The following is a 20,549-nucleotide window of genomic DNA, read 5'->3' on the forward strand; positions in this document are numbered from 1 at the left end:
ACATGTCCTGTATCTAGAAACTGACGTTACCATCTGCGAATGTTCCACCCATTTGGAGGATCAAATCGGTACCTCAACCTGAAATGTCTTTGCACTGTAATCATGGAATTGCACTTCGTAAATTCGAGAACACAACATGAATTCTGCTGCGGAGTAGCCATTTTAAACATATGACTGTTACCAAGCAAAACGGAAAACAACTGACATCTATCGGCTATTAATATAAAACTAGATTATGTATTTGTTTCTCCAATAGCTGAGCCGTGGCACAGCGATCGATAGTTTGGACAAAATAATACTTTGTAATATGTATATTCTTTTTGAAACACCCTGTATAATATGGTGATGTGGATTTTATGTCTTATACCTTTCTAGTACATAAGATTGTCACATGGTGACTGAAATCTGTTGTATACTGATACAACACACAAAAAGACTTTGTGACAGTTGGTACAAGTACTACTAAGGTCCATCTGCAGCAGGAACATCACTGCTTGCAAACCAATCATGATGCCAGTGAGAATCGTGTCCCCTGGAGTGGCATCACCACCAGGAAGAGAGATGCATGCTTAGACAGTGATTAGTCTTCAGTAGAAGCAGGGCAGCAAACAAAATTATTGTATATGGACAGGGACTGCTTGCCTAGAGACCTAAATGAGTACTGTTAGTTTGGAACTGATCTTCGAATAGTACATCAAGAAAGAAGATTAGTTTTTTTTCCAGCTTCAGTTCAGAGAACATTAATTAGTTTGTGTTCATAGAACTGCAGTTGACACAGGACAGACAGATTTAACCTGCATTCTACAATTGCTGTAACCAGCGGCACCAAAGTTGAGTAATAATATTTCACCATTCACTATTCACAAAACTACAGAAAGTCTAATTCATTCTGATCTACCTTTTGCAATCTGAACAGTAGTTCATTTGGCACAGTAACTGCTAGCTTGTGCAAGTGGTTCAGGGTATCACATCTCTGCTGACAGGTTCTACAACAGCCATCAACATTACATTACAATACATCACATTAAGACTTGTTCCGTAGACCATGAATGATGTGGAACATGTCACTTTAACACACATTTTCTTTACTTGGTTGGGGATTGCACGAAATAAAACTTCGACTAACAGGTGCAGTTATGCCTTCTAGGAAGCATTTTCCAAGCAATTTGAAGAATAAGAGTTACGTTCCCATCAAAATGAGATGTAAATTATGTGTCATTCATTCCACGACAAGAGGTTAGTGACAACACTGTGTGTACTCTTTGGTCCTCAAATCCATTGATCACTGGTTATAAGAAAAAAGAGCCTGCACAGTTCTTGAAACCCAGTTCTACTTTGGAATACGTGATGTTTATGGGAAGAGTGGACAGGGCTGATCAGTATTGTCGTTGCTATAGTTTTACAAGAAACTCATACAAGTGATGGAAAAAATTTCTTCTGGTGAGAGAATTTGTTGAAGTAAACAGTTATATTCTTTACAAAATAGACAAAAATGAATGAGGAGAACAACTGCATGCTCATCTTTTCTATAGAAGAAATCTAATCAGACAGCTCTTCAAAAAGGTGAGAAATACAAATTTAAAGACCATCATCGTCTGACACCGAGGAGAGACCAAATGGAAAGAAGAATTTTATAATGAAAAATCAACAAAGGATGGAAGGAAATGCAAGGAGAAAGGTGGAAGAAAAGAAACAATTTTCTACTGTGAAACATGTCACAGGAAGCCTGGACTTCACCTGAGAGAATGTTTTTGGAGTACTATACACAAAAAATTATAAACAACCATAAACAAGAACACCCTATGTAGCATCAAGAACTAGTGTAAAAGAAAATAAAGTTTCAAGTGACCTCATATAGCATTTTACTTTTTAAAGCAGCAGCATAATAACCCATAATCCCTTACATCCTTATCCACACACAAAGAAGAATGGGGAGAATGCAGTGGGTAGAAAAATTGAACTGGAAAGGGTTAATGGTAATATCAATAGATATTTTTAGTCCTATTTCCAATAAATCTTTAATACGTGCAGTTAGCACTACACCAAGATCTAAATTACCTAAAATAATTTCTTTCTGGTGGAATGCCTCTAGTGGAACCAATGCCAAACAACATTTCATGCAATATCATATGCATTCTTCTCACTGGAGGCAAAAGTAAATTATATTGCTTCTCACCATTAACAGTTCATCACATCCTCCCTTTTGTTGACTACACTATTGATGCCAATGCTCCAGCTCCTAATTGGTGTTTAACTGGGATGGAGGAGGCTGAAAGTAAATTGATTAGTTTTTAAAACACCATTGACAGTGATGACATTAGTTTAGTAAACCCACTGAATGTGCAAATCATTCCTATCCAGTGAGGCCACCTCTGAGGGGAGGGGGGGGGGGGGGGGGGGAGGGGAAGGAGCCACCGATATCACAAGCCGGGTCAATATAACATCGCCTGGCAGCTGGCTCACTCTCAATAGCTGCTATTATCCAACTCTACCTCTACAAAGTGAACTCCGCCACTGCAGTTTCTCTGGGATGGATTGGACTTGTGTTGTAGAGTGACTGCCCTGCTTTCCAAGTACTGAGAGATTACAGTGATGGGCCTATTATCAGCATTCCACAAGCTGGTACAACGATCCCATATAGAGATTCTATTTGACGAGAGTGTGCCTTCCACCACCGTATGACTTATTTGGAACTGTGCTTAATATTGTGATTGCAATACAACACGAGTGCAACAAAGTAGTCCTGCTTGGAGCTATATTAATTTCAATCAGAACTAAATGTTTGTTGGATCTAAAGCAAGAGTTATGATAAACACACACATAGAATATGCTTGGATTGGACAATAACTAGAAGTGAAAACTATGATCATGGATTACCTAAATCAAAAAAATTACACTAAGTTACCAAACAAATAATACCATTTCACTTTATGAACATGAAACACTCTTGACGAATATAGTAAAACACAAATCTTACCAAATAGCATCAGGATCCGGAATAGCTCTTTCAGGACGAGGACGATCTATTCGTAAAGGATCATAATCTGGTGCCCGTTGTGGCTGTGCTGGAGTCTGAGTAGTTGCCTCTTTATTAACACCAGAAAATACAGGATCCAACAAATCCTTCTGAATCTGAGCTATTGCTTCCTTGTACGTTGGTATTAATGTCTCGATGGGACCTTTAAGACCTTTCACAGTTTCATCAACATTGAATAATGCCTTTGCAACATTTAAATCTGGCATCAACTGAAAAAAAGAAGGAAAAAAAAACAGTCAAATAGGATTGTACAAAAAATACATTTCTTGCTTAAAAACGAGATTGGAAAGTTCTGCTTAGAGAAGGGAACAGTGGCATGAGTTGAAACGATCAGTCTTACAGTGTAATTATTAAACAGCAAAGTACTACTGAACCATCAGTTTGCTAAGTCATGGTTGTAGAAGATTGACATTAATTATTTACAGACAAATGGAAAAACTGGTAAAAGCCGACATCAGGGAAGATCAGTCTGGGTCCAGAGAAATAAAGAAACATGACAGGCAACACTGACCCTATGACTTTTCTTTGAAGAAAGGTTGAACAAAGGCAAACCCCAATTTACAGCTCTTGTAGATTTGGAGAGAGCTTTTGACTGTTGAGTGGACTAGATTCTTCAAAATTTTGAAGGTAGCAGGGATCAAAATATGGGTAGCAAAAGGTTATTTGCAACCTGCACACAAACCAGGCTGAAATGATAAGGGTCAAAAGACTTTAAAGTGAAGCCATAGTTGAGAAGGGAGTGAAACACAGTCGTCACCTATCCCTCAAAATTATTCAGTCTGTACATTGAGCAAGCTGTGAATAAAACTAAGGAGAAATTTGCAAAGGAAATCAAATTTCAGTGAGGGAAGGAAAATCTTTGAAGTTTGCCAATAATATTGTAATTCTGTCAGACAATCTGAGCAGTTCTCTTAGGTTGTTTGCAGATGATGCTGTAATTTACCGTCTAGTAAGGTCATCCGAAGACCAGTATCAATTGCAAAGCGATTTAGAAAAGATTGCTGTATGGTGTAGCAGGTGGCAGTTGACTCTAAATAACGAAAAATGTGAGGTGATCCACATGAGTTCCAAAAGAAATCTGTTGGAATTCGATTACTCGATAAATAGTACAATTCTCAAGGCTGTCAATTCAACTAAGTACCTGGGTGTAAAAATTACAAACAACTTCAGTTGGAAAGACCACATAGATAATATTGTGGGGAAGGCGAGCCAAAGGTTGCGTTTCATTGACAGGACACTTAGAAGATGCAACAAGTCCACTAAAGAGACAGCTTACACTACACTCGTTCGTCCTCTGTTAGAATATTGTTGCGCAGTGTGGGATCCTTACCAGGTGGGATTGACGGGGGACATCGAAAGGGTGCAAAAAAGGGCAGCTCATTTTGTATTATCACGTAATAGGAGAGAGAGTGTGGCAGACATGATACGCGAGTTGGGATGGAAGTCATTAAAGCAAATACGTTTTTCGTTGTGGCAAGATCTATTTACGAAATTTCAGTCACCAACTTTCTCTTCCGAATGCGAAAATATTTTGTTGGGCCCAACCTACATAGGTAGGAATGATCATCAAAATAAAATAAGAGGAATCAGAGCTCGAACAGAAAGGTTTAGGTGTTCGTTTTTCCCGCGCGCTGTTCGGGAGTGGAATGGTAGGGAGATAGTATGATTGTGGTTCGATGAACCCTCTGCCAAGCACTTACATGTGAATTGCAGAGTAATTATGTAGATGTAGATGTAGATGTAGACATGACAAAGAACATGAAAGCTGTGGTGTCACCGCTAGACACCACACTTGCTAGGTGGTAACTTAAATCGGCCGCGGTCCTGTAGTACATGTCGGACCCGCGTGTCGCCACTGTGTAATCGCAAACCTAGCGCCACCACATGGCAGGTCACAAGACACGGAATAGACCTCGCCCCAGTTGTACGGACGACATAGCTTGCGACCAGACGTACGAAGCTTTCCTCTCATTTGCCGAGAGACGGATTGAATAGCCTTCAGCTTAGTCCATAGCTACTACCTAGCAAGGCGCCATTTGTATCAGTGCTTATAGCTTACTACTATTCAAGAGATGTATTCCAACAAGAGAATAAAAGTTAAGTAATATCTACGTACTTTTCTTCTGATTCATTAATAAGTCTCATGTTCCAGAACTTAAAGCCCGTCTGCGTTAGTTTAGCGTGCACCTAGCTACCTCATTGTGTCTATGCTTTATGAGCTAGACACAACATTATTTGGCGCCGAGGAGTGGTGCCGCGCCCACGCTGCAAAATTGATTGTACTTTGCTCTGATTTGCTTGTGTCATGGCTTCACCACAATCTCCAGATGTACTGTCCGAATTTTTTCGCTTGCAGAATCAGCAGACGCAGGCGTTACTGGAAGCCCTTGGACAGCTCGTCCAGGGTCAACGTGCGCTGCAAAACGATGCGGCAGCCGCCGCTTCTTCGCTACCGCTGCCACAAAACGCTGTTGCACCTCCCTTTTGGCCATACGTGGCGGCCGACGAGACCTGGCAAGAGTGGTCTCGCCAGTTCCACTTTCACCTCGCAGCATACAGAATTCAAGGTAAAGAGCGGCAGCCGTTTTTGCTTTCTTGTGTCGGTGTGTCTACCTACCGTGTGATAGTGAAATTGTTTCCCCGACGCGACGTAGAAACTCTGTCCTACGAAGAAATTTTGTCTGCTTTAGATGCCTATTTCAAAGAAACAGTTAATGTAGTTGCAAAACGGTATACGTTCTTTCGTACAAAACGTACGGCCGGTCAGACTAATAGGGAGTGGGTTGCAACTTTGCAAGGACTTACTAGGGAGTGTGCATTTGAATGTGACTGTGGCCTCCCGTATTCAGATACTATGGTGCGTGATGCAATAGCACAGAACGTTTCTGATGTTCGCATACGGGAACAGATTTTGAAACTCGTAAATCCCTCCCTTCAACAAGTGATAGACATATTGGATAGGCAAGACACACTTGACTTTGCTCAGGAATCATTTGAAACTTCGCCAGCCGTGTGTCACATTAACCGGCCCGCCGGCCGCGCTGCCCGGGACGCTACACGGCCCTCGCGCCAATCGCAGCAGCGGCAGCATAACTTGCAAACACGTGCGCCGCGTAAGCAAGCAACTGCAGTGAAATCATGCCCGCGGTGTGCAACTAGACATTCGCGTGAAAATTGCCCGTCACGCCAAGCTATTTGCTTTTACTGTCAAAAGAAAGGACATGTTCAAAGTGTTTGCCAAAAAAAGCTTCGATCAGACAATCACACAAATTCCAGGCCTTTTGCTTCGCGCCGGAATCGAACCCAGGACACTCAGGCTCGTGGACCTTCGCCCATGGACATTCATGTAGTTCATTCCCACCCGTCCAGTGACACTTTAACTAACAGTGACTGTGTTCGTCCCACCAAAAGTGTGCGTCGACGTCGCCGGAAATCCCGTAAAGTCGCAAGTGCTTCTGTGCCTGTATCAGTTCAAATTGCACGTGACAGTCGCTCTTGTCGCCAACAGGACAATAAACTTTTAGTGGACTTAGACTTTGAAGGCAAAGTGATCCCCTTCCAGCTCGATACCGGAGCTGCAGTTTCATTGATTAATCACGACACGTACAAACAACTGGGCCAACCGCCATTGCGTGCCACCAATGTTAAGTTACATAGTTACTCAGGACAACCTATACCTGTGTTAGGACAGTGCAGCCTTCTTGCAACATACAAGGGACAAACAAAACTTGTGTCATTTTACGTTCTTCGTTCTTCTAGTGCTGTGAACTTGTTTGGCTTAGATTTGTTTCAATTGTTTAATTTGTCTATAGTAAATCAGGTCCTATCAGTGAATCAGACTGTGCCTTCCGCCAGTGTTTCTAGTCTTTGTGAAGAATTTGCAGACATTTTTGCACCGGGCCTTGGTTGCGCTACGAACTATGCTGCACATTTGGAACTGAAAGACAACGCGCAACCGAAATTTTTCAGAGCGCGCAATGTTCCCCACGCATTGCGTGATGAGGTCGCAAGAACATTGCACGATTTAGAATCTGAAGGTGTAATTGAACGTGTGCAGGCTTCTCTCTGGGCCTCACCCTTAGTAATTTTGCCAAAACCTTCCGGAAAACTGAGACTTTGTGTGGACTTCAAGGCCACTGTGAATCCACAACTTGTGACTGCTACTTTTCCTTTGCCCCGCCCGGAAGATCTTTTTGACAAACTGTGCCCGGGAAAATATTTTTCCAAATTGGACCTAGCAGATGCGTACTTGCAACTACCTGTGGACGAAGAATCCCAGCGCGTCTTGGTGGTAAACACGCATCTTGGCTTGTATCGCTTCAAAAGACTGCCATTCGGGTGTGCATCCGCCCCTGCATTGTTTCAGCAATATTTACAAACTATTTGTGCGTCGGTCCCTACTGCTGCGAACTATCTGGACGATATTGTGATCTCCGGAAAGACAGAAGCCGAACATTTGCAACATCTCCGAACATTATTTCAGGTATTGCGTCAGAATGGTCTTCGCTTGAGGAAGGACAAATGTGTGTTTTTTGCTCGGGACTTACCATACCTGGGGCATGTCATAAATGCCCAAGGTATACATCCGAGTCCAGAGCACCTCCGTGCCATACAGGACTTACCTGCTCCGCAAGATTTGAAACAGCTACAGAGTGTGCTGGGTAAAATAAATTATTATCATAAATTTCTGCGCAATGCTTCTTCCATTTCGGCTCCGCTTCATCGCTTACGCCGTAAAGGTGTTCCGTTCGTCTGGACGACGGAATGCGAACGCGCCTTTCGCCAGTTGAAATCGGCGTTACTTTCAAATACTTGCCTTACGCCATTCGATCCCCGAAAACCCCTTTTGTTGATGGTTGATGCATCGGATTTCGGGATCGGTGCTGTGCTTGCGCACAAGGATGGCTCGCATGATCGCCCTATTGCCTTTGCGTCAAAATTGCTCTCATCTGCGCAAAGAAATTATTCACAAATAGAGAAAGAAGCTTTAGCTCTCGTGTTTGGTGTTACCAAGTTCCATGACTTCTTGTATGGTCGTCACTTTACCATCATCACGGACCACAAACCTTTGACATCGCTTTTTCATCCGAACAAGCCTGTACCTCCACGTACAGCGCAGAAATTCATTCGCTGGTCACTTTTTCTCTCGCAGTACCGCTACGATATCTTGTATCGGTCCACTGCTAAGCACGGAAACGCTGATGCGTTGTCCCGTTTGCCTGTTGCTGAGGATAAAGCATTCGATTCTTCCGAACTTGCTTGCATGTTCATTGATTCGGAAACCGATGACGTGGTCGAATCGTTTCCGATTGATTTTCGTCGTGTAGCTACAGCCACAGCTGCTGACCCTGTCCTTGCTACTGTCTTGCGTTTTGTTGCTACGCAATGGCCCTTGTCAAAGTCACGGATCGAAGATCCTTTGGTTCGCCGTTTTTTTGCTCACAAGGAGAGACTTTTTGTATGACGTGGTGTTTTGTTGTTGCGTTCTGATAATGATCAATCCCGAGTCGTAGTCCCACGTTCGTTACAGTCCTCTGTCTTAAAGCTTCTTCACCAAGGACATTGGGGTATAGTGCGTACGAAACAACTTGCTCGTCAGCACTGTACTTGGTTCGGAATCGATGCTGCGATTACAAATATGTGCTCCTCTTGCGTGGCGTGTGCCGAACAACAATCCGCACCGCCGCGGAAATTCTTTGCATGGCCGAAAGCCACTTCCCCTTGGCAACGCTTGCACATCGATTTTGCTGGTCCATTCTGGAATGCTCGATGGTTGGTTGTGGTCGATGCTTTCAGTACTTTTCCTTTTGTTGTCCGGATGTCTTCCACGACGTCTTCTGCCACAATCCAAGCCTTGTCTGCTATCTTTTGCATTGAGGGTCTTCCGCAGACTATTGTTTCCGACAATGGCCCACAATTCATGTCCGCAGAATTTCAGTCATTCTGCCAGGCCAATGGTATTCAACATCTGACATCCGCGCCGTTTTCGCCTCAGTCCAACGGTGCCGCGGAACGATTGGTCCGGACTTTCAAGTCACAGATGTTGAAATTGAAAGAGTCGCATTCTCGGGAGGACGCTTTGTTGCTCTTTTTGTCTTCGTATCGCTCTCAGCCCCGCGATGGTCGCTCGCCGGCTGAGTTGCTCCATGGTCGTTCTCATCGCACCTTGATGTCTTTGCTACATCCGCCACATCAGGTTCCTGTGCAGCGGCAGACTCCTGCTTTTGCTCCTGGCGACGTTGTCTATTATCGCACCTATCGCGGTTCACGGCGTTGGCTCGCAGGGCGCATTCTTCGCTGCCTCGGCCGCGCGATGTATTTGGTTTTGGGGGCCTCTGGTGAGGTGCGTCGGCATCTCAATCAGCTGCGCCTCTGTCGTCGCCTGGGTTCTGCCGCTCCCCGTCTGCTTTCAGCGACGGTGCCGTCAGGTCAGCGCCCTGGGGACCCATCTACTGGCTCGCCTCATCCCCAGGTGTTACCGACGCTGCCTTCCATTTTGCCTCATGGCGTCGCGCCGCCGCCGCCGCTGCCGCCGCCGGCGCCGCCCGCAGCGGATGCTTCGCTGCAGCCGCCTGGCGCCTCCCTGGGTCACGCGCCGCCGCTCGCTTCCCGTGACCAGCCGTCCTCCGCCATGGACCTTTTGCCCGCTCCGGACCAGATGTCGTCTTCGCCCGTCGGGTGCTCCGTCCACATGGAGGTCGATCCTTCGGCCCCTCTTGTATCATTACGTGCGCATACACCGCATGTTGACGTGCACCCTGGACTAGGTTTGCAGGCGTTTCCTAGCTCCCCTCGGACCGAATGGCCGGGTGCGGGTGGCACAGCCTCGCCTGTTGTTAGGCTCCCCACCTCATCGCATACGTCAACATGGGGTCCTCCCCACGGCGGGCGGAAGCCTTATCTCACGACCGTTCGCCGATTTGCGGGGGAGGAATGTGGTGTCACCGCTAGACACCACACTTGCTAGGTGGTAACTTAAATCGGCCGCGGTCCTGTAGTACATGTCGGACCCGCGTGTCGCCACTGTGTAATCGCAAACCTAGCGCCACCACATGGCAGGTCACAAGACACGGAATAGACCTCGCCCCAGTTGTACGGACGACATAGCTTGCGACCAGACGTACGAAGCTTTCCTCTCATTTGCCGAGAGACGGATTGAATAGCCTTCAGCTTAGTCCATAGCTACTACCTAGCAAGGCGCCATTTGTATCAGTGCTTATAGCTTACTACTATTCAAGAGATGTATTCCAACAAGAGAATAAAAGTTAAGTAATATCTACGTACTTTTCTTCTGATTCATTAATAAGTCTCATGTTCCAGAACTTAAAGCCCGTCTGCGTTAGTTTAGCGTGCACCTAGCTACCTCATTGTGTCTATGCTTTATGAGCTAGACACAACAAAAGCATAGTGGAAGGGAATGGATAGTGTCTCAAAAAGAAATTATGAAATGTAGTTTAATTAAATCAGGAAATGCTGAGGGAATTAGATTAGGAAATGATACACCAAAAGTAGTAGATGAGTTTTGCTACTTGGGCAGCAAAATAACTGATGATGGCTGAAGTACAGAGGATATAAAATGAAGACTGGAAACTGCAAGAAAAGCATTATGAGAAAGAGGAATTTGTTACCAATGAATATAAATCTGCGTGTTAGGAAGTCTTGTGGCATTTATGTCCCATGTTGACCCACATTTTATTAGCTTTTATCATAGACTGTAGACGGGCTTACACTGCTACACACTAGCAAGCAGTTAGGATCTGTAGCAGCCATCATAATTTGACAGATGGTCATGGAGCATGAAACGGAGACATGAACAGGCGCCATGTCATCTTGGAGTATTACAATCGTGTTTTACACTGCGAGTCTTGGTGGTGAACATACAAATTTGTTTAATAATATTAACTGTTTAAATGTTTATACACAACTCCATTTAAACTGTTGTATCCACACTGACAGTTTCCTAAATTTAATTTCAGTAACTCCTAAGTGGGTCATATTTTAATTATAATTCTGTTTAATGTTATCTACTGCTGTCTGATTAGACTGACCAATCAGAAATGTACCATGTGAAGGCAGGTATGAAAGGCTGCATCTAGCTCACTATACAGTTTTGGAGTAGTTTTTGGAGTGGCACCATGCATCTACAGTGAATTGAACACTTTTTCATGTAAAAGTGATTATTTGAGTCTCTCACAGAATATTTATGTATGAATTCGCATGTGCGCTGCTTTTAGCTGCTATTAATTTGCGTGGATATTGTTTTGTGAACTTGAAATGGTGTTCTGTAAGTGAAGTTTAGAAATCATGAACTTACATTCAAGTATTACCCCTAAACTGGCTTCGAAGACTGTCTCCTGCCGCCCCCATTAAAACAAGGAGCCATACCACTATTTCAAGTCTTTTCATTCAAAGTAGCATTGAGGTATCCCTATTTACCATTCAATTACATACAGTCAACTGAATGCTTGTGCAGAGTCATGATTTTTGGATTAGAAGAGGACCAACTGGGACAGCAAGACAACTTTACAAGATGTGAGGCATGCAAATCTATTAATTGTGAATCAGCGAACTTGCCCAGGTGTTCTGGAACTTCTCTTTAAGAGCTGGACAACATAGCCCTCCACATGCAATGATTCATGAGGAACAATTCATGCCATTATGGTGTTTGACACAGTAAAGCATTGCAGCAGGAGCACTCCATATATTGCCCTAATTAAATAGTTAGTTAGAAAGGGTTAGGGACCATTGTAGTCTTTTTATGAAGGAATTTGTCTGGAGATCAGTTTGTATCTTATACAGAAGGGAAACCTTGATGATAGGCAGTTCAGACAAGAAGAGAACAGAAACTTTTGAAATGTGGGGCGATGGATGAATGCTGAAGATTAGATAGGTTGATCAAATAACTTAGGAGGAGATACTGAATGGATTTGGCAAAAAAGTGGCAAAATCTGACTAAAGTAAGTTATCAATTGATAAGACACAATGCGAAGCATCAGGTGATTGTCAGTTTCGTAATGGAAGGAAATGTGGGAGTAAAATTTGTAGAGGGAGACCAAGGCTTGAATACAGTAAGCAAGTTCAAATGGTTGTATGTTGCAGCTGTTACACAGATATGAACAGGCTTGCACAGGAGAGATTACCATTGAGGGCAACATCAAACCAGTCCTTAGGCAGAAGACTGCGGCGACTATGGCTACTACCACTAACATAAAAATTGAACATATCAGCTCAGCTTGTATAACTTATGAACTTCTATTCTTCTTCAGAGCTCATAAAACCACACATATAAACATCATCTCAACACTACGGCCTGATTGGGGAGAGCTGTTTTCTTGACTGAAGCAACTGAAAGTGAACTTGTAAGGGATGTGTATGTGCTATGATGGAATGACCAGGAAGAAAGACAACAGGAAACAGAGAGGAATCTGATCCTGCTGCAGGCAACTACAGTAGGTAATTGCACTTGGAGCCCAGGAGAGAAGATTTTGTTTTGGGGGAAGGAGAGTAAAATTATTATTATTATTATTATTATTATTATTATTATTTAGTTCATTAATCTTCTTGCCGGTGTTATGCAGCCAGCCACAAATTTAACTACTTCTCCATGTCAATCTTTTCATCTCAGAGCAGCACTTACACCGAACATCCTGAATTATTTGTTGGATGTACTCCAGTCTCTAACTTACCCTATAGCAGGGTCAGTCACAGTGTGCCAAACTGCATGCGAGTACGATGTGTGGGCTACATGCAGGCAGAGCCTCAGCCTTGCTCGGTACATCTCAGAAGTACTCGGCATAGCGTGACATTTCGTTTAGCACTATGATACAGCATTTTTCGACCAGTACTACTTTCTTCGGTTTGGAGGAATCACGATATCGCCCTTCGCTATTTGTTTCTGGTATAAACAAAGACCACAGATCCCATGTCTGTCTGCACAAGAGAAGGCAGTCTAGCAATTTATCATCAAAAGGCTTTAAAATTAATGGGAATGCCAGGAGAGAAGGATAAGAATTCTCCATATCTCCATATCCATATCCAATGTCTGCTTGTGTCTGTGTATATGCGGATGGATATGCGTGTGTGTGCGAGTGTGTACCTGTCCTTTTTTCCCCCTAAGGTAAGTCTTTCCGCTCCCGGGATTGGAATGACTCCTTACCCTCTCCCTTAAAACCCACATCCTTTCATCTTTCCCTCTCCTTCCCTCTTTCCTGATGAAGCAACCGTTTGTTGCAAAAGCTTGAATTTTTTGTGTATGTTTGTGTTTGTTTGTGTGTCTATCAACCTGCCAGCGCTTTTGTTTGGTAAGTCTCATCATCTTTGTTTTTAGATATATTTTTCCCATGTGGAATGTTTCCCTCTATATATATATATATATATATATATATATATATATATATATATATATATATATATATATATAAAGATGATGTGACTTACCAAATGAAAGTGCTGGCAGGTTGACAGACACACAAACGAACACAAACATACACACAAAATTCAAGCTTTCGCAACAAACTGTTGCCTCATCAGGAAAGAGGGAAGGAGAGGGAAAGACGAAAGGATGTGGGTTTTAAGGGAGAGGGTAAGGAGTCATGCCAATCCCGGGAGCGGAAAGACTTACCTTAGGGGGAAAAAAGGACAGGTATACACTCGCACACACACACATATCCATCCACACATATACAGACACAAGCAGACATATTTAAAGTTTGGGCAGAGATGTCAGTCGAGGCGGAAGTTAGCAATGCGGCCAAGGTCAAAAGGAAGACTGCCGCGCCAAGGAGACAAACAAGAGAATACGCGGTAACAGAGCCATTGCCAGGGGCCGGCAGCACAGGCCGTAGTGTATGTAAGACACAAGCGGGTACGCCAAGGCGGAGGTGAACCGTTAAGAGTGCGATAACAAGACAGTTGCCTAAGAGTGACGAAGCATATCAGAGTTTACGTAAGCAGACAGAGGCCGTGCAGTGTCCCAGATGAACCGCTAGAGGTGAAGCGACCCAATCAACACCCGGGGCTAGCAGCTCGGACCAGAGCAGCCAGCCCGAAGTGAAGCAAGCGAAAGTTTGGGCAAGACTGCAACACAGACAAAGAAGCGAAAGCAGGCGGCCGGGATACGGGCCACTGAAAAGCATGTGTAAGGCATGCACTTACAAAGCAAGAGCTAATGAGTGTGATAAGAGATGGCATGACAGCAAGATTACAAGGTGGAATCCAAAATTTTTGGAACTGGTGCTGCCATCTGGAAAGTAGGAGTAGTAGATCTTTGCACCGCTAGGTGGCAAGAGCTGCATATCTGGTGAGTCAAGTGTGTGGAGTGGCATTCAGCTGGGACGATGTGTTGCGTGTCCACAGTGATTTCCATAATACTCTGTGTTTGGCGTGTGGTGATTTTATGATGGATCTGTGAACAGAACAGCGCGTGAGTATCAAATTCTGTGCGAATCTCTGGAAAAGTGCTATGGAGACCTTTGCAATGATTCAACAAGTGTCTGGGGGGACAGAGCATGAACCGTATGTGTGTGTTTCAGTGGCATGCTTGGTTCAGGGCCGGCCATACAGACATCGAAGATGATGCTCACACTGGAAGGCCTGTCAGCATCACAACACCGGACATTGTTGCCAAACTTCAGCAATTGGTTCGCGCCGATCAATGTCGAACCATTCAAGACCTTGCGGATGAAGTGGGTATTGGTTATGGGACATGTCAACAAATGTTGACTGATGAATTGGGCACGCATTGTGTCATCACAAAATTTGTGCCAAGGATCTCGACTGCTGACCAGAAGGCACAGCGTGTTGAAGTGTGCTCGGACTTTCGTCAGACCGCATATGATGATCCAACCTTCTTGTCATAGGTTATCACCAGCAACGAGGGCTGGATTTACAGTTATGACCCACAGACAAAGCAACAATCGTCCCAGTGGAAGAGCCTGGGCTCTCCAAGACTGAAAAAAGCGAGACAGGTGAAGAGCATGGTCATCATCTTCTTTGATACCAAGGGAGTTGTGCACAAAGAATTTGTTCCACCCAAACAAACAGTGAATTCCGCATACTACTGTGATGTTTTCTGACGGCTCTGTGAAAACGTACGGTGATGACAGCCCGAACTTTGGCGTCAAGGGAACTGACTGCTGCATCACGACAACACATCATGACAACACGTTCTCTCACACGTCCTTTTCTCACCAGGACCTTTTTGACAAAAAACAACATGGCTGTTGTACCCCACCCACTGTACTTGCCAGATTTGGCACCTTGCGACTTCGCGCTATTCCCAAAACTGAAACTTAGGTTGAAAGGCCATCGGTTCAACACTCTAGACAGGATTCAAGAAGCATCAGTGGCGGTGATAAACACCCTCAAAGAACAGGACTTCCAGAAAATGTTTGACCAGTGGCAGAAGTGCTGGGACCGTGTCTACATGTGGATGGGAACTACTTTGAGGGTGATGGTGACCATTAGTCCAAAGGTAAGGTTTTCAACAGATGGCAGCACCAGTCCCAAAAATTTTGGCTAGCACCTCGCATTATAGTAGGTGCTTGAGAAGGATGCATGATTAAAGTGTGAATAACAAAATTAAAGGGAACCGAAGTGATCATTCTTAAACAGGAAATTCGGCCCGGGGTGTACATTCCGGAGGCATTGGTAACTGTGCAGGATGGAACATGCATAACAAGTGTACTCAGTATGTGAAATGAGGAAATTAAATTCAACACTCCGGAAGTGCTGGCAGAAGCATTGCCCGCACAAAGCGAGTACAAGGTTTGAAAGGTGGCGGAAAAGTCTCCAGCCGTAACAAGATTGCGAGTTAGTATACTGAAGGAAAATATGAGATTAGGACATTTAAATCACGAAGAGAAGGAACAGTTAGAACAACTATGTGCTGCCTGTGACGACGTTTTCCACTGGCCAGGAGACACACTGACACATTTGCACTTGGTGAAATACAGCATAGCTCTCCTTCCGGAGGCCAAGGGAACAATAATCAATCAAAGGCCCTATAGAATTATGCAAGTACATCAAGAGGCTCTGCATAGTGAAGTGAATGCAATTCTGGCAGATGGGATAATTTCCCCCAGTACTAGTCCCTGGAGCAGCCCTTTGGTGTTATTACCAAAAAAGGTACATGCCAGTGGTGAAAGGAAGTGGCAATTGGTGGTGGACTATAGGAAGCTGAATGACATATCCATTAATATGGTGTATCCACTTTCAAAACTGACAAACTCTAGATAGTTTACAAAAAGCGAAGTACTTCTCGACTTTGGACTTAGCCAAGGGCTACTATCAAGTACTGACAGATGAGAAAGATCACGAAAAGACAGCATTCAGCACATCCACAGGCCATTATGAGTACAACAAAATGGCAATGGGACTGAAGGTCGCACCATCAACATTTCAAAGATTAATGAATACGGTACTAACTGGAGTTCACAGGCACAGGGTGTTATATACCTGGACGACATAGTGGTAGTAGGTGCTACCTTGGAAGAGCACAATGTGCAGCTAGAGGAAGTGCTAGGCAGGTTGAGGCAAGCTAACCTAAAGTTACAAGTAGATCAGTGTGAGTTCCTGAGGAAAGAAGTCACTTTCTTGAGATATGTGTTAATGGCAACAGGGCTGCAACCAGATCCTTCAATGGTAGACATGATAAAGAACTACCCACAACCAATGACCACTACTGAACTAAAACCCTATTTTAGGTCTAATAGAGTATTATAGGTGTTTCTTAAGGAACTGCAGTCAAATTTCAAAGCCTCTTCATGAATTACTGAAGAAAAAAGTGCCATATGCATGGGCAGTGCTTCAAGAAGAAGCATTCCAGCAATTAAAGGAAAGATTAATATCACCACCCATATTGCAATTCCCAGATTTTGAAAAGGAATCTACAGTGACTACAGAAGCTAGCAAGTTTGCAGTTGGAATGTATCTGAGTCAAGGCACAGTTGGAAAAGATCTACTGGTAGTGTTTATCTCATGAACATTAAACAAAGCAGAGCAGAACTACAGCACTGTTGAAAGAGAATTACTTGCCATAGTATAGAGATAGCAATGGACGATGCAGGCCCAAAGCTGAGTGAAGAAGAAAAACTAGCCATAATGAAGCTGATGCATGTGTCCCTGATAGGTGGACATCAGGGGATGGGACGTACATATGACAGAGTGAAAGAGTACTGTACCTGGGTCAGAATGAAGTCCGAGATAGGAAACATGTGAAAGCTGCCAAAAGAATAAGATCACCCAGGCAAAAATGAAGCAACCACTAGAGACAATATCTAAATCAGAGTTTATTTTTAACAGGTATGGTATTAATATACTAGGCCCATTACCCTTATCAAGCACAGGGAATAGGTACATCCTGACATTTCAAGATTTGTTGCAGTGGAGCCAATAGAGTGGCAAGATAGCCCGGAAACTAGTGAAACAGATCATTTAGAAGTTTGGTATACCGACTGCCATATTAAGTGATATGGGTAGCCACTAAAGCGAGTCTGCAAGTTATTAAAAATAAAGAAAATACAGATCACCTGCTATCACCCACAGACGAATGGTGCACTAGAACGAACGCATAGAATGATCACAGAGATGCTACGTCACTATATTAACGCCAAACAACCCAACTGGGATGAATTGTTGCCATCTGCAACTTTTGTATTCAACACAATATCACACAGTATGAGACGATACACGCCATTCGAACTATATTTCGGGACGAAATGCAATTTACTGGGAGTGTTGCAGAAGAAACCAGCAAACACACTACATGATCATGATGATTATGCTACAGAGGTTCGTCAGAGGATGCAGATACTGCATCAGGAGGCAAGGGCAGCAACAAAAGAACAGAAGGAACATAATAAGATGCAGTACGACAAAACCCAGAATCCTAAGCAGTTGGGCAAAAGCCATCGTGTTTTATTATTTGCTGAGTGCGTACGAAGGGGAAGGACCAAAAAGTTAGACAGTCAGTGGAGGGGACCATACACAGTGGTAGACGTAAAAGGCGAAAAATGTGTAAAGGTGCATGCCATCAGATTAAAAGAGTTTTCTGATGTGAAGTACCTAGGTGAAAGGAGTTTTGAGTGAAGAAGAACTTTGATGTGATGTAAGGTTGAGGAAGTAATCCAAACGGACTGCGGGAGTTGTTTTAAATTAAAGTAAAACAGTTGCTAAGGTTTGTTGAGTTAATATAAAAAGGCTGAAGAAGTTTTATTGAATTGGAGAGACTGAAAGAGCTTTTGATTTACAGATGGCAGGAGGACAAGGACAGAGAATGATGGACTTAGTCATGCTAACAGGCATCGTGCTGAGCAGTACAGCGGGGAACGAGACTCCGAGGACGCAGCTAGATGTGCAAGTGCAACGATTCCAGTTGGCTCCAGGAGTTTATTATGATAATAAGGGAACTGTAAGTTTATACAGCACCACGTGGAGGATTGTGAGTTATTTTAATTTAAAAGAAATGCACGACAAACTCGAGAGCATGCAGCAGGCAGCAACAAGGGCAATAGGACATCGCAAGGCAAGAATGCAAGCTGTTAAGCTAAGTACAACAGAATGTGGGCACACGCAACAAGCAGTCGATTGGCACGTCAGAAAAATAGTAGAAGCTCAAGGGTTGATAGGACAATTAGCCAGACACGAACGGAGACATTCGAAATTGGGAATTCTAAACTTTATTGGTGAACCTAGTAAAGTATTGTTCAGAACCCTAGACGAAAATGATGCCTCCTTCTTTACAGCCAAAATTGATACATTAGAAGAGCAGCAGCGAGAACTACTATGGTTATCAAAGGTGCAGGTAACCATTGTCAGAGCATCATTATCAGGATTTTATCAGTCGATAAATGCAGTAGTAAAGAATGAGAAAATAATAGCAGATGGAATCCAGAAGTGCTAATGCAGAGGAATTTGACAACAGTACCAATAAGAAGGTACAGCAAGTGATGATTCAGTTGACAATAACCAAGCAATTAGTGAAGTTAAAGGCAATATTCAATGAGCTACAACGGGAATATGATTTGCTGATTAATGCAATAGTGAATGCACAAAAAGGGTTGTTGGAGCCACATCTCGTGAATCTGGTGCAAATTGTTAACTACTTAGAACTGATTAAAGATGAATTAAAGGACAAAAAGTTTCCTATTGAAGACCGAAGACCAAGTGTATCAGTTGTTAAGAATAATAGACATAGATATTTTTACCGCCGGCAATACGTTAAGATATATATTAAATTTACCAGTAGTGGATAGTAATGAGTATACTCTTTATAAGATATGGCCATTACCCACAGATGCGGATAGTACAAAGAGGATGTTTACGTACATCTCACCTGAAAAAGAGTTTTTGCTGATGGATGACGCCAAACAGCAGTATGCGCAACTGTCCAGTGACCAATTGGTCTGTAAAAGCGTACATGCAAAACATCGAATATGCAAGCAAACATTTATACTAATGTCAACCTATGACCACGAAAGGTGTGAAACCAGGATGCTTCAACTAGTAAAAGCAATACCCCCTGACTGTAACTTAAAATATACAGCACTAAACGAAAGTATCTGGACGCAGATACGGAACAACAAATGGTTGTTCGTCATCCCAAAGGACGAATGGTTAATAGTGCTCTGTAATGATTCATCACTGGCAGATCTCATTATACGAGAAACAGGAAAATTAAGATTAAGTGCTCCAGTCAGACCACATTATACGTAACAATAGCAGTAAGCAGGACACAGTTCCTTCACTAAACATAGCTGTAGACTGTTGTAGAAAATGAGAAACAAAGAGTATTGGACATACCAGTACTTCTACCCGTACAACATGTCGTAAGACATTTAGATGAATTAAAAGCAGCAGGCAGAAAAACGGAAGACCTGCAAGACGAAATAGACTTAAGGGAATGTCAATGAGCAAGTATCCCAAGTGGGGATATAAGAGATCACTAGCTTTATGTATATTGATAATATTATGTTGTTGTTGTTGTTGTATATACTAAAGGTGTTGCAGAAGGTGTGGAAAACAGCTATGTGGACTGAGCAACAGATGCTGTGCTAGGATGGGTGTAACCAATAACACAGTAACTAGAAGTCCCAAAAGAGAAATAGTAAGGTACACACCCACCCCTCACAGTGAGCCCAGTAGTGAAGAGAAAGAGGAGAGAACAGTGAGTCTCACACTGTACCCAGACAGAGTACTGTGGAGAGAGCGGAGTCAAACTCCGCACCTAACCAAAGTTACTGGTAGAGACACTCCAATGATCAGGTCTCTGATACACTGACGAGAAATAGGTAATGAAACAAATAGAAAATAAGATGACTACAGTAGAATGTGTATACATTAAAGGAATGAGGCACAAAAATTACGTGTGTAAAACTAGATGTAAGGCTCTCAGTGAGTGACTTGTTATAGAAGGACTCAAATCTGAGACTTAATGTAGTGGAAAGTATGTGTGAAACAAAATGGAAAATAGTGTACATGAAGATGTAACATATTAGATGCTATGAAGTGTGTA

At 43.3% G+C, this 20,549-nt stretch overlaps 1 protein-coding gene across 1 annotated transcript in view; it reads right to left on the bottom strand.

Moving 5' to 3' along the window:
* Nucleotides 1-20,549, bottom strand: part of LOC126237470 (proteasome inhibitor PI31 subunit) — a 115,645-nt gene that overhangs the window by 41,927 nt on the left and 53,169 nt on the right. The window contains exon 3 of the mRNA XM_049947613.1: nt 2,978-3,246. Coding sequence (XP_049803570.1) covers nt 2,978-3,246 — 269 coding nt within the window. The remainder of the gene's footprint in view (nt 1-2,977; nt 3,247-20,549) is intronic.

The sequence above is a fragment of the Schistocerca nitens genome, chromosome 2, assembly GCF_023898315.1.
Source record: "Schistocerca nitens isolate TAMUIC-IGC-003100 chromosome 2, iqSchNite1.1, whole genome shotgun sequence".
Taxonomy (NCBI): Eukaryota; Metazoa; Arthropoda; class Insecta; order Orthoptera; family Acrididae; genus Schistocerca; species Schistocerca nitens.